This window comes from Carcharhinus amblyrhynchos, chromosome 2 (assembly GCF_965287045.1).
Source record: "Carcharhinus amblyrhynchos chromosome 2, sCarAmb.v2.hapA, whole genome shotgun sequence".
Lineage (NCBI taxonomy): Eukaryota > Metazoa > Chordata > Chondrichthyes > Carcharhiniformes > Carcharhinidae > Carcharhinus > Carcharhinus amblyrhynchos.
The window spans coordinates 148,712,005-148,725,612 of NC_137325.1; the positions used below are offsets into that span (position 1 = coordinate 148,712,005).

The window sequence follows — 13,608 nt, forward strand, 5'->3', positions numbered from 1 at the left end:
GGCAGGAACGTTGGACTCGTTTAAGATGCAGTTAGATAGGCACATGAGTGAAACGAGAATGGAGGGATATGGTAGGGGCTATTAAATAGGGTTAAACCTCGGGAGACACCGGAAGGGCAGGCTGTAAGATTAATATTTTTTGTCTTTATTCCACAGGTGGAGGTCCACCTCGTGTCAAACGAGGGGCATGCACACGGCGGGTCGTGCGTGGGCTGCTCTTGGAAGTCCAGGAGTGGCCTAGTACTTCGTGTCGGTGTGTGTGCTTGATCCTGGACCGGTAGACGGGCGCCGCAACAGCTTAGTGACTAGCACTGCTAGCTGTGCAGATACATGGATTTGGGCCTGTGTCTGTGGGAGTTTGCGCATTCTCCCTGTGGTTGCGTGGGTTTCCTCCGGGCGCTCCGGTTTCCTCCCACACCCCAAAGATGTGCTCTTAGGCTAATCGGTTTCTACCAAATTGACACTATTTCTTCCCTGAATCTGACTGAGTAGGGTCCCATTCGTAGACATGCAGGGTAGAATAGGTGTAGGGTGATGCGGCGGCGCGGGCTCGTTGGGCCGAAGGGCCTGTTTCCCGTGCTGGGTTGTTCTTTGTTCTTTTGTTCTTTTATCCCTATCTACTTGATTCTCAACTTTCAGGGATCTATGTACACGTACACCTAGATCCCTCTGTTCATCCACACTATTCAGAGTCCTCCCGTTAGCCCTATACTCGACACATCTGTTATTCCTGCCAAAGTGAATTACCTCACACTTTTCTGCATTAAACTCCATCTGCCACCTCTCGGCCCAGCTCTGTAACTTGTCTGTCTCCCTGCAAACTATGACACCCTTCCTCACTATCTACCACACCTCCGACTTGTCATCAGCAAATTTACTAATCCACCCAACTATACCCTCATCCAGATCATTAATAAAAATTACAAACAGCAGTGGCCCCAAAACAGATCCCTGAGGCACACCACTCGTAACTGAACTCCATGACGAATATTTACCATCAACCACCACCCTCTGTCTCCTATCTGATAGCCAATTCCTGATCCAATTTCCTAGATTACCCCCAATCCCATACATCTACACTTTCTGCAGAAGCCTTCCATGGTGAACCTTATCAAACGCCTTACTAAAATCCATATATACCACGTCAACTGCCTTGCCCCCATCCACCTCTTTGGTATGTGAATACATGTGACAATAATAAATCTAATCCAATCAAATCTAATCCCAGCGAACTCCCTGAATTATCTTCGCAGGAGCTCTTCCTCTTCCTGCCTGTATGGGGGTGGCACAGGGTGGGCTGGGGATGGGTGTGGGGAAGGGGGTGGGAGTAAGAGATGAGGCTGGGGATGGGGCTGGGATTGGGAGTTTGGGGGTGACAGTGACAGGGGTGGGGTTGGAGTGGGGGTGGGTATGGGGGCTGGAGATGGGGGTGGGAGTTGGGAAGTGGGGGTGGCAGTGATGGAGGGTGGGATTGGTGGGGTTGGGGTGGGGGTTGGGAAGTGGGGGTGGCAGTGATGGAGGGTGGGATTGGGTTTGGATGGGGAATGGGGTTGGGGGTTGGGGAGTGGGGGTGGCAGTGATGGAGGGCGGGGTTGGTGGGATTGGGTTGGGGTGGGGGATGGGGTTGGGGGTTGGGGGTTGGGGAGTGGGGGTGGCAGTGATGGGGGGTGGGGTTGGTGGGATTGGGTTGGGGTGGGGGATGGGGTATGGGGTTGGGGAGTGGGGGTGGCAGTGATGGGGGGTGGGGTTGGTGGATTGGGTTGGGGAGTGTGGGTGGCAGTGCTGGAGGGTGGGGTTGGTGGGATTGGGTTGGGGTGGGGGATGGGGTTGGGGGTTGGAGAGTGGGGGTGGCAGTGATGGAGGGTGGGGTTGGTGGGATTGGGTTGGGGTGGGGGATGGGGTTGGGGGTTGGAGAGTGGGGGTGGCAGTGATGGAGGGTGGGGTTGGTGGGATTGGGTTGGGGGTTGGGGAGTGTAGGTGGCAGTGCTGGAGGGTGGGGTTGGTGGGATTGGGTTGGGGTGGGGGATGGGGTTGGGGGTTGGGGAGTGGGGGTGGCAGTGCTGGAGGGTGGGGTTGGTGGGATTGGGTTGGGGTGGGGAATGGGGTTGGGGGTTGGGGAGTGGGGGTGGCAGTGATGGGGGGTGGGGTTGGTGGGATTGGGTTGGGATGGGGTTGGGGGTTGGGGAGTGGGGGTGGCAGTGATGGGGGGTGGGGTTGGTGGGATTGGGTTGGGGAGTGTGGGTGGCAGTGCTGGAGGGTGGGGTTGGGGTGGGGGATGGGGTTGGGGGTTGGAGAGTGTGGGTGGCAGTGATGGAGGGTGGGGTTGGTGGGATTGGGTTGGGGTGGGGGATGGGGTTGGGGAGTGGGGGTGGCAGTGCTGGAGGGTGGGGTTGGTGGGATTGGGTTGGGGTGGGGGATGGGGTTGGGGGTTGGGGAGTGGGGGTGGCAGTGCTGGAAGGTGGGGTTGGTGGGATTGGGTTGGGGTGGGGAATGGGGTTGGGGGTTGGGGAGTGGGGGTGGCAGTGCTGGAGGGTGGGATTGGGTTGGGGTGGGGAATGGGGTTGGGGGTTGGGGAGTGGGGGTGGCAGTGATGGGGGGTGGGGTTGGTGGGATTGGGTTGGGGTGGGGGATGGGGTTGGGGGTTGGGGAGTGTAGGTGGCAGTGCTGGAGGGTGGGGTTGGTGGGATTGGGTTGGGGTGGGGGTTGGGGGTTATGGAGTGTGGGTGGCAGTGATGGAGGGCGGAGTTGGTGGGATTGAGTTGGGGGTTGGGAAGTGGGGGTGGCAGTGATGGAGGGTGGGGTTGGAGGTGACAGGAGGGAGGGGGTGGCAGTGACAGGGGGGTGGGTGGGACGGGGGGGTGTTTGGCAGGTAATCTCTCCAAACCTGCCTGCGCTCACACTGCTCTCTCTCTCCACCCCCACAGCACCTGCCCAATTGTGACGGTGACAGTGAGCACAGCACGCGCCACTCGGCGAGGAATTCGGGAAAGCTACACTGATAGGTGTGGACCACTCGGTATCCAACTCTGCACCAAATACAGGTAATGGACACTGTCCCCATCAAACACTCCCAGGACAGGTACAGCACGGGATTAGATACAGAGTAAAGCTCCCTCTACACTGTCCCCCCATCAAACACTCCCAGGACAGGTACAGCACGGGGTTAGATACAGAGTAAAGCTCCCTCTACACTGTCCCCCATCAAACACTCCCAGGACAGGTACAGTACGGGGTTAGATACAGAGTAAAGCTCCCTCTACGCTGTCCCCATCAAACACTCCCAGGACAGGTACAGCACGGGGTTAGATACAGAGTAAAGCTCCCTCTACACTGTCCCCCATCAAACACTCCCAGGACAGGTACAGCACGGGGTTAGATACAGAGTAAAGCTCCCTCTACACTGTCCCCATCAAACACTCCCAGATTGTTCAATCATCAGCAAACATCCCCAGTGTTCAGCACCATTCACCACTCCTCAGATACTGAAGCAGTCTGTGTGGAAATGCAACAAGATCTGGACAATATCCAGGTTTGGGCTGACAAGTATCAGTAACATTCACACCACACAAATACCAGTCAAAGACCATGACCAATAAGAGACACTCTAACCATTGCCCCTTGACATCCAATGGCATTACCATCACTGAATCCCCATTATCAATGGGGATTGTAGTTATAGGACGGATATCAGGGGTAGGTTCTTTACCCAGAGGGTGGTGAGGGATTGGAATGCCCTGCCTGCTGCAGTTGTAAATGCGCCTAGTTTGGGGGCGTTTAAGAGATCCGTGGATAGGTTTATGGACGAAAAGGGATTGGTTTAGGTTAGTGGGTCATTGTTTTAACTGGTCGGCGCAACATCGTGGGCCGAAGGGCCTGTTCTGCGCTGTAATGTTCTATGTTCTATGTTCTATTATCAATGTCCTGGGGGTTCTCACTGACCAGAAACTGAACTGGACCAGCAATGTAAATATTGTGGCCACCAGAGCAGGTCAGAGGCTGGGAATCCTGCAATGAGGAACTCACCTCCTGACTCCCCGAAACCTGTCCACCGTCTACAAGGTACAGGCCAGCAGTGTGATGGAATACTCCCCACTTGCCTGGATGGGTGCAGCTCCAACATTCCAGAAGCTCAACACCATCCAGGATAAAGCAGCCCCACTTGATTGGCACCCCATCCACAAACATCCACTCCCTCCACCACCAACACACAGTGACAGCCGTGTGTACCATCTACAAGATGCACTGCAGCAACTCACCAAGGCTCCTTAGGCAGCACCTTCCAAACCCACCACCACTTCCATCTAGAAGGACAGGAGCAGCAGATACCTGGGAACACCCCCCACCTGGAGATTCCCCTCCGAGTCACTCACTATCCTGATTTGGAAATATATCGGCCGTTCCTTCACTGTCACTGGGTCAGAATCCTGGAACTCCCTCCCTAACAGCACTGTGAACATAGAACATAGAAAAACTATAGCACAAACAGGCCCTTCGGTCCACAAGTTGTGCCAAACATTTCCCTACCTATTAGACTTACCTATAACCCTCTATCTTACCAAGTCCCATGTACTTGTCCAAAAGTCTCTTAAAAGACCCTATCGAATCCGCCTCCACCACCACTGCCGGCAGCCCATTCCACTCACCCACCACCCTCTGAGTGAAAAACTTACCCCTGACATCTCCTCTGTACCTACTCCCCAGCACCCTAAACCTGTGTCCTCTTGTGGAAAAAGCCTCTGAGAATCCACCTGATCTATACCCCTCAAAATCTTATAAACCTCTATCAGGTCACCTCTCATCCTTTGTCTCTCCAAGGAGAAAAGGCCGAGCTCCCTCAACCTATCCTCATAAGGCATGCCTCCCAATCCAGGCAACATCCTTGTAAATCTCCTCTGCACCCTTCCTATGGCTTCTACATCCTTCCTGTAGTGAGGTGACCAGAACTGCGCACAGTACTCCAAGTGGGGTCTGACCAGGGTTGTATGCAGCTGCAACATTATCTCCCAACTCCTAAACTCAATCCCTCGATTGATGAAGGCCGGTACACCATTTGCCTTCTTAACCACATCCTCTACCTGCGAAGCTGTTTTGAGAGTTCTATGAACCCAGAGCACAAGATCATAGAACATAGAACACTACAGCACAAACAGGCCCTTCGGCCCACAAGTTGCGCCGATCACATCATCACCTACCAACCTACAGACCTATCTATAACCCTCAATCTCATTAAACCCCATATACTCATCCAGAAGTCTTTTAAAAGACCCCAGCGAGTTCGCCTCCACCACCACTGACAGCAGCCGATTCCATTCACTCACCACCCTCTGAGTGAAAAACTTAGCCCTAACATCACTTCTGAACCTCCCTCCCCGCACCTTAAATCTGTGTCCTCTCGTAGCGACCATTTCAAACCGGGGAAATAGCCTCTGAGAGTCCACCCTATCTATTCCTCTCAACATTTTGTAAACTTCTATCAGGTCGCCTCTCAACCTTCGTCTCTCCAGGGAAAAGAGTCCCAGCTCCCTCAACCTAACTTCATAAGGCATGCCTCCCAGTCCAGGCAACATCCTTGTAAATCTCCTCTGCACCCTTTCAATAGCTTCTACATCTTTCCTATAGTGAGGCGACCAGAACTGCGCACAATACTCCAAATGAGGCCTGACAAGGGTCTTATAAAGTTGCAGCATTACCTCCCGACTCCTAAACTCAATCCCTCGATTAATGAAGGCCAGTACACCATACGCCTTCTTGACCACCTCCTCCACCTGCGAGGCCGATTTAAGAGTCCTGTGGACCCGGACCCCAAGATCCTTCTGCTCCTCAACACTACTCAGACTTCTGCCCTTGATAGTGTACTCGTTCATCCCGTTGGTTCTGCCAAAATGGACGACTACACATTTATCCGCGTTGAAGTCCATCTGCCACTTCTCCGCCCAGTCCTGCATCCTATCTATGTCCTGCTGCAACTTTTGCCATCCTTCCAGATCATCCACAACACCACCGACCTTCGTGTCATCAGCGAACTTACTTACCCATCCCTCCACTTCCTCATCCAGGTCATTTATGAAAATGACAAACAACAAGGGTCCCAGAACAGATCCTTGAGGCACTCCGCTGGTGACTGACCTCCATTCAGAAAAAGCCCCATCCACAACCACTCTCTGCCTTCTGCAGGCAAGCCAGTTCTGGATCCACAAGGCCAAAGGCCCTTGGATCCCATGCCCTCTCACCTTCTCAAGAAGTCTTGCATGGGGGACCTTATCAAACGCCTTGCTGAAGTCCATGTACACTACGTCCACGGCACTTCCTTCGTCAATGTGTTCAGTCACATTATCGAAGTGGATCCTTCTGATCTTCCACACTGCCAAGAGTCTTACCCTTAATATTATATCCTGTCATCCTATTTGACCTGCCAAAATGAATCACCACACACTTATCTGGTTTGAACTCCATCTGTCACTTCTTCACCCAGCCTTGCATCCTATCAATGTCTCGTTGCAACTTCTGACATCCCTCCACACTATCCACAACACCTCCAACCTTCGTGTTATCAGCAAACTTACCAACCCATCCCTCCACTCCCTCATCCAGGTCATTTATAAAAATCACAAACAGCAAGGGTCCCAGAACAGATCCCTGGAGCACTCCACTGGTGACTGACCTCCATGCAGAAAAAGACCCATCCACAACCACTCTTTGCCTTCTGTGGACAAGCCAGTTCTGGATCCACAGAACAATGTCCCCTTGGATCCCATGCCCCCTCACTTTCTCAATAAGCCTTGCATGGGATACCTTATCAAATGCCTTGCTGAAGTTCATATAAACCACATCTACTTCCCTTCCTTCATCAATGTGTTTAGACACATTCTCAAAAAACTCAATCAGGCTCATAAGGCAAGATCTGCCTTTGACAAAGCCATGCTGACTATTCTTGATCATACTATACCTCTCCAAATGTTCATAAATCCTGCCTCTCAGGATCTTCTCCATGAATTTACCAACCACTGAGGTTAGACTCACTGGTCTGTAATTTCCTGGGCTATCTCTTCTCCCTTTCTTGAATAAAGGAACCACATCTCCAATCCTCCGGAACCTGAGGTGCAGGTATACTGTGGGTGTACCTGCTCCTCAGGGACTGCAGCGGCTCAAGAAGGCAGCTCACCACCACCTTCTGAAGGGGCAATTAGGGATGGGTAATAAATCCTGACCGCATCAGCAATGTCCATGCATTGTTTAGAAATATTTTAATAAAAGGTTCTTTAAAAATGGAGATCAAGTACATTTTCCTTAAGACATAGGAGCAGAATTAGGCCACTCGGCCCATCGAGTCTGCTCCGCCATTCAATCATGGCTGATATTTTTCTCATCCCCATTCTCCTGCCTTTTCCCCATAACCCCTGATCCCCTTATTAATCAAGAACCTATCTATCTCTGTCTTAAAGACACTCTGTGACCCGGCCTCCACAGCCCTCTGCGGCAAAGAGTTCCACAGATTCCCCACTCTCTGGAAGAAGAAATTCCTCCTCATCTCTGTTTTAAAGGATCGTTCCTTTAGCCTGAGGTTGTGCCCTCTGGTTCTAGTTTTTCCTACTAGTGGAAACATCCTCTCCTTGTCCACTCTATCCAGGCTTTGCAATATCCTGTAAGTTTCAATAAGATTCCTCCCCTCCATCCTTCTAAATTCCATTGAGTACAGACCCAGAGTCCTCAACCACTCCTGATATGATCAACCCTTCATTCATGGGAACATTCTTGTGATCCTCCTCTGGACCCTTTCTGGAAGGCCAGCACATCCTTCCTTAGGTATTGCGCCCAAAACTGCTCACAGTACTCCAGATGGGGTCTGACCAGAGCCTTATCCGTAAGAACATAAGAAGTAGGAGCAGGAGTATGCCATCTAGCCCTTCGAGCCTGCCCCGCCATTCAATAAGATCATGGCTGATCTGAAGTGGATCAGTTCCACATTCCCGCCCTCTCCCCATAACCCTTAATTCCCTTGTCTACCAAAAACCTATCTACCCGTGACTTAAATATATTTAGCGAGGCAGCCTCCACCACTTCAACGGGCAGAGAATTCCAGAGATTCACCACCCTTTGAGTGAAGAAGTTCCTCCTCAACTCCGATCTAAACTACACCCCCCCCTTATCTTGAGGCTGTGCCCTCTAGTCCTACTGTCCTTTCTGAGCGGGAAGAATCTCTCTACCTCTACCCTATTCATCCCCTTCATTATCTTATACGTCTCTATAAGATCCCCCCTCATCCTTCTAAACTCCAATGAGTACAGACCCAGTCTATTTAGTCTCTCTTCATAGTCCAACCCCCTCATCTCCGGTATCAGCCTAGTGAACCCCCTCTGCACTCCCTCCAAGGCCAAAATATCCTTGTGCAAGTGCGGCGACCAAAACTGCACACAGTACTCCAGCTGCAGCCTTCTCCAGCCTCAGAAGTACATCCCTGCTCTTGTATTCTAGCCCTCTCGACATGAATGCTGACATTGCATTTGCCTTCCTAACTGCTGACTGAACCTGCACGTTAACCTTATGAGAATCTTGAACAAGGACTGCAAAGTCATAGGATCATAGAACCTCACGGCCCAGCTCTGCAGCTTATCTATGTCCCTCTGTAACCTGCAACGTCCTTCCACACTGTCCACAACTCCAACTTTAGTGTCATCCACAAATTTACTAACCCATCCTTCTACACCCTCATCCAGGTCATTTATAACAATGACAAACAGCAGTGGCCCCAAAACAGATCCCTGAGGTACCCCACTTGTAACTGAACTCCAGGTTGAATATTTCCCATCAACCACCACCCTCTGTCTTCTGACAACTAGCCAATTCCTGATCCAAACTGCTAAATCACCCTCAATCCCATGCCTCCATATCTTCTCCAATAGCTTACCGTGGGGAACCTTATCAAACACTTTACTGAAATCCATGTACACCACATCAACTGCTTTACCCTCATTCATCTCTTCATCACCTTCTCAAAGAACTCAATAAGCTTTGTGAGGCACAACCTACCCTTCACAAAACCGTGCTGACTATCCCTAATCAAACTATTCCTTTCTAGATGATTATAAATCCTATCTCTTTTAATCCTTTCCAAAACTTTGCCCACAGCAGAAGTAAGGTTCACCGGTCTATAATAACCAGGGTTGTCTCTGCTCCCCTTCTTGAACAAGGGGACAACACTTGCTATCCTCCAGTCTTCCAGCACTATACCTGTAGCCAATGATGACATGAAGATCAAAGCCAAAGGCTCTGCAATCTCTCCCTAGCCTCCCAGAGAATCCTAGGGTAAATCCCATCTGGCCCAGGGGACTTATCTATTTTCACACTTTCCAGAATTGCTAACACCTCCTCCTTATGAATCTCAATCCAGTCTAGTCTAATAGCCTGAATATCAGTATTCTTCTCGACAACATTGTCTTTTTCCTGTGTGAATACTGAGGAAAAATATTCATTTAGAACCTTAGAACCATAGAACATTACAGCTCAGAAACAGGCCTTTTGGCCCTTCTTGTCTGTGCCAAACCAGTTTTTGCCTCGTCCCACTGACATAAGAACATAAGAAATAGGAGCAGGAGTAGGCCATCTCGCCCCTCGAGCCTGCCCCGCCATTCAGTAAGATCATGGCTGATCTGAAGTGGCTCAGTTCCACTTTCCCGCTTTCTCTCCATAACCCTTAATTCCCTTGTCTGTCAGAAACCTATCTACCCGTGACTTAAATATATTTAGCGAGGTAGCCTCTACCACATCAACGGGCAGAGAATTCCAGAGATTCACCACCCTTTGAGCAAAGAAGTTCCTCCTCAACTCCGTTCTAAACCGCCCCCCCTTTATCTTGAGGCTGTGCCCTCTAGTCCTGCTGTCCTTTCTGAGCGGGAAGAATCTCTCTACCTCTACCCTATCCATCCCTTTCATTATCTTATACGTCTCTATAAGATCCCCCCTCATCCTTCTAAACTCTGAGTACAGACCCGCTCTATTTAGTCTCTCTTCATAGTCCAACCCCCTCATCTCCGGTATCAGCCTAGTGAACCTCCTCTGCACTCCCTCCAAGGTCAAAATATCCTTGCGCAAGTGCGGCAACCAAAACTGCACACAGTACTCCAGCTGCGGCCTCACCAGTGCCCTGTACAGTTGCAGCAAGACCTCCCTACTTTTATATTCAATCCCCCTCGCTATAAAGGCCCGCATCCCATTCGCCTTCTTGATCACCTACTGCACCTGCAGACTGGGTTTTTGCGACTCGTGCACAAAGGACCCCCAGGTCTCTCTGCACCGTAGCATGCTGCAGCTTTTCACCCTTTAAATAGTAATCCCTCCTACTATTATTCCTGCCAAAGTGGATAACCTCACACTTGCTAACATTATACTCCATCTGCCAGGTCCTCGCCCACTCGCTCAGCCTATCCAGATCCCCCTGCAGACTCTCCACACCCTCCGCACAGTTTGCTTTTCCACTCATCTTTGTGTCATCAGCAAATTTCATCACCCTACACTCAGCTCCCTCCTCCAGATCATCTATATAAATGGTAAATAGCTGAGGCCCCAGCACCGATCCCTGGGGCACTCCACTAGTCACCAACCGCCAATCAGAATAGCACCCATTGATACCAACTCTCTGCCTCCTATTAGACAACCAATCCTCTATCCACACTAATACCTTACCCCCAACTCCATGCACCCTAACCTTCTGAAGCAACCTTTTGTGCGGCACCTTATCAAACGCCTTTTGGAAATCTAAAAACACCACATCCACCTGTTCCCTTCTGTCTACCGCACTAGTCACATCCTCGTAGAAGAATGAGGGGAGATCTCATTGAGACGTATAAGATGATGAATGGGATGGATAGGATAGAGGTGGAGAGACTCTTCCCGCTCAAAAAAGACAGTAGGACTAGGGGGCACAGCCTCAAGATAAAGGGGAGGCGGTTTAGAACGGAGTTGAGGAGGAACTTCTTCACTCAAAGGGTGGTGAATCTCTGGAATTCTCTGCCCGTTGAAGTGGTGGAGGCTGCCTCGCTAAATATTTTTAAGACGCAGGTTGATGGGTTCTTGATAAGAGAGGGGATTAAGGGTTATGGGGAGAGGGCGGGAAAGTGGAACTGAGCCACGACAGATCAGCCATGATCTTATTGAATGGCGGGGCAGGCGCGAAGGGCTAGATGGCCTACTCCTGCTCCTATTTCTTATGTTCTTATGTTCTCATAGAATTCCAATAAATTCGTCAAACACGACTTCCCCGAAACAAATCCGTGCTGCGTCTGCTCGATCAAACCATTCTTCTCTAGGTGCCTCGCTATTTCTTCTTTGATGACGGACCATACCTGCACTTGGACCATATCCCTCCACACCCTTCTCATCCAAGTTTTTCTTAAATGTTAAAAGTGACCCCGCATTTACTGCTTTATCCGGCAGCTCATTCCACACTCCCACCACTCTCTGTGTGAAGAAGCCCCCCCTAATATTCGCTTTAAACTTTTCCCCCTTCACCCTTAACCCATGCCCTCTGGTTTTTTTTCTCCCCTAGCCCCAGTGGAAAAAGCCTGCTTGCACTCACTCTATCTATACCCATCATAATTTTATACACCTCTATCAAATCTCCCTTCATTCTTCTACGCTCCAGGGAATAAAGTCCTAATCTATTCAATCTCTCTCTGTAACTCAGCTTCTCAAGTCCCGGCAACATCCTTGTGAACCTTCTCTGCACTCTTTCAATCTTGTTTGCATCCTTCCTGTAACTAGGTGGCCAAAACTGTACACAATACTCTAAATTCAGCCTCACCAATGTCTTATACAACCTCACCATAACATTCCAACTCTTATAATCAATACTTTGATTTAGAAAGGCCAATGTACCAAAAGCACTCTTTACGACCCTATCCACCTGTGACGTCACTTCTCAGGAATTCTGTACCTGTATTCCCAGATCCCTCTGTTCAACTGCACTCTCCAGAGTCCTGCCATTTAGCCTGTACGTTCTACTTTGGTTTGTCCTTCCAAAGTGACAACCCTGGTTATTATAGCACCTTTCCTATCTCTTCAGATTCCACGTACAACTTCCCACTACTGCCCTTGACTAGCCCTAATCTTATCCAAGTCATTCTTCTATTGCTGACATACCTATAGAAAGCTTTAGGGTTTTCCTTTATCCTACCTGCCAAAGACTTCTCATGTCCCCTCCTGGCTCTTCTTAGCTCTCTCTTTAACTCCTTCCTGGCTAATTTGTAACTCTCCAGTGCCCTAACTGAGCCTTCACATCTCATCTTTACATAAATCTCCTTCTTCCTCTTCACAAGAGATTCAACTTCTTTAGTAAACCACAGTTCCCTCGCTCAACCACTTCCTCCCTGCCTGATAGATATAAACTTACCAAGGACTCACAGTAGCTGCTCCTTGAACAAGCTCCACATTTCAATTGTTCCCATCCCCTGCAGTTTCCTTCCACATCCTAAGCATCCTAAATCTCACCTAATCACATCATAATTTCCTTTCCCCCGGCTATAACTCTTCCCCTGCGGTATATACCCAATCCTTTCCATCACTAAAGTAAACATAACCAAATTGTGGTCACTATCACCAAAGTGCTCACCTACCTCCAAGTCTAACACCTGGTCTGGTTCATTACCCAAATCCAATGTAGCCTCACCTCTTGTTGGCCTATCTACATACTGTGTCAGGAAACCTTCCTGCACACATTGGACAAAAACTGACCCATCTAAAGTATTCGAACTATAGCGTTTCCAGTCAATATTTGTAAAGTTAAAATCCTCCATAACAACTACCCTGTTACTTTTGCACCTATCCAGAATCATCTTTGCAATCCTTTCCTCTATATCTCTGGACCTTTTCGGAGGTCGATAGAAAACTCCCAGCAGGGTGACCTCTCCTTTCCTGTTTCTAATCTCAGCCCATACTACCTCAGTAGACGAGTCGTCATCAAACCTCCTTTCTGCCACCGTAATACTGTCCCTGACTAACAATGCCACATTTCCCCCTCTTTTACCACCTTCTCTGATCTTACTGAAACACCTAAACCCCGGAACCTGCAGCAACCATTCCTGTCCCTGCTCTATCCATGTCTCTGAAATGGCCACAACATCGAAGTCCCAGGTACCAACCCATGCTGCAAGTCCACCCACCTTATTCTGGATCTCCTGGCGCTGAAGTAGACACACTTCAAACCACCCTCCTGCCTGCTGGTACACTCCTGCGACCTTGAAACCTCATTCATGACCTCACTGCTCTCAACCTCCTGTATAATGGAGCTACAATTCAGGTTCCCATCCCCCTGCTGAATTAGTTTAAACCCTCCCGAACAGCATTAACAAATTCCCCCCCCAGGATATGGGTACCCCTCTGGTTCAGGTGAAGACCATCCCGTTTGTAGAGGTCCCACCTACTCCAGAACGAGCCCCAATTATCCAGGTATCTGAATCCCTCCCTCCTGCACCATCCCTGTAGCCATGTGTTCAACTGCTCTCTCTCCCTATTCCTCTCCTCGCTAGCACGTGGCACAGGTAACAAACCAGAGGTAACAACTCTGTTTGTTCTAGCTCTAAGCTTCCATCCTAACTCCCTGAATTTCTGCCTTAT

The 13,608-nt window shown here is 49.9% G+C and overlaps 1 protein-coding gene across 2 annotated transcripts in view; it reads left to right on the forward strand.

The window, feature by feature from the left end:
• Positions 1-13,608, forward strand: part of LOC145359533 (uncharacterized) — a 129,248-nt gene that overhangs the window by 111,948 nt on the left and 3,692 nt on the right. Inside the window, exon 18 of one of the 2 annotated variants that reach the window (XM_080214168.1) lies at positions 2,925-3,041. The exons of the other annotated variant lie outside the window; for it this stretch is intronic. Within the exon in view, the coding sequence (XP_080070294.1) occupies positions 2,925-3,041 (117 nt within the window). The remainder of the gene's footprint in view (positions 1-2,924; positions 3,042-13,608) is intronic. 2 annotated transcript variants of the gene reach the window in all.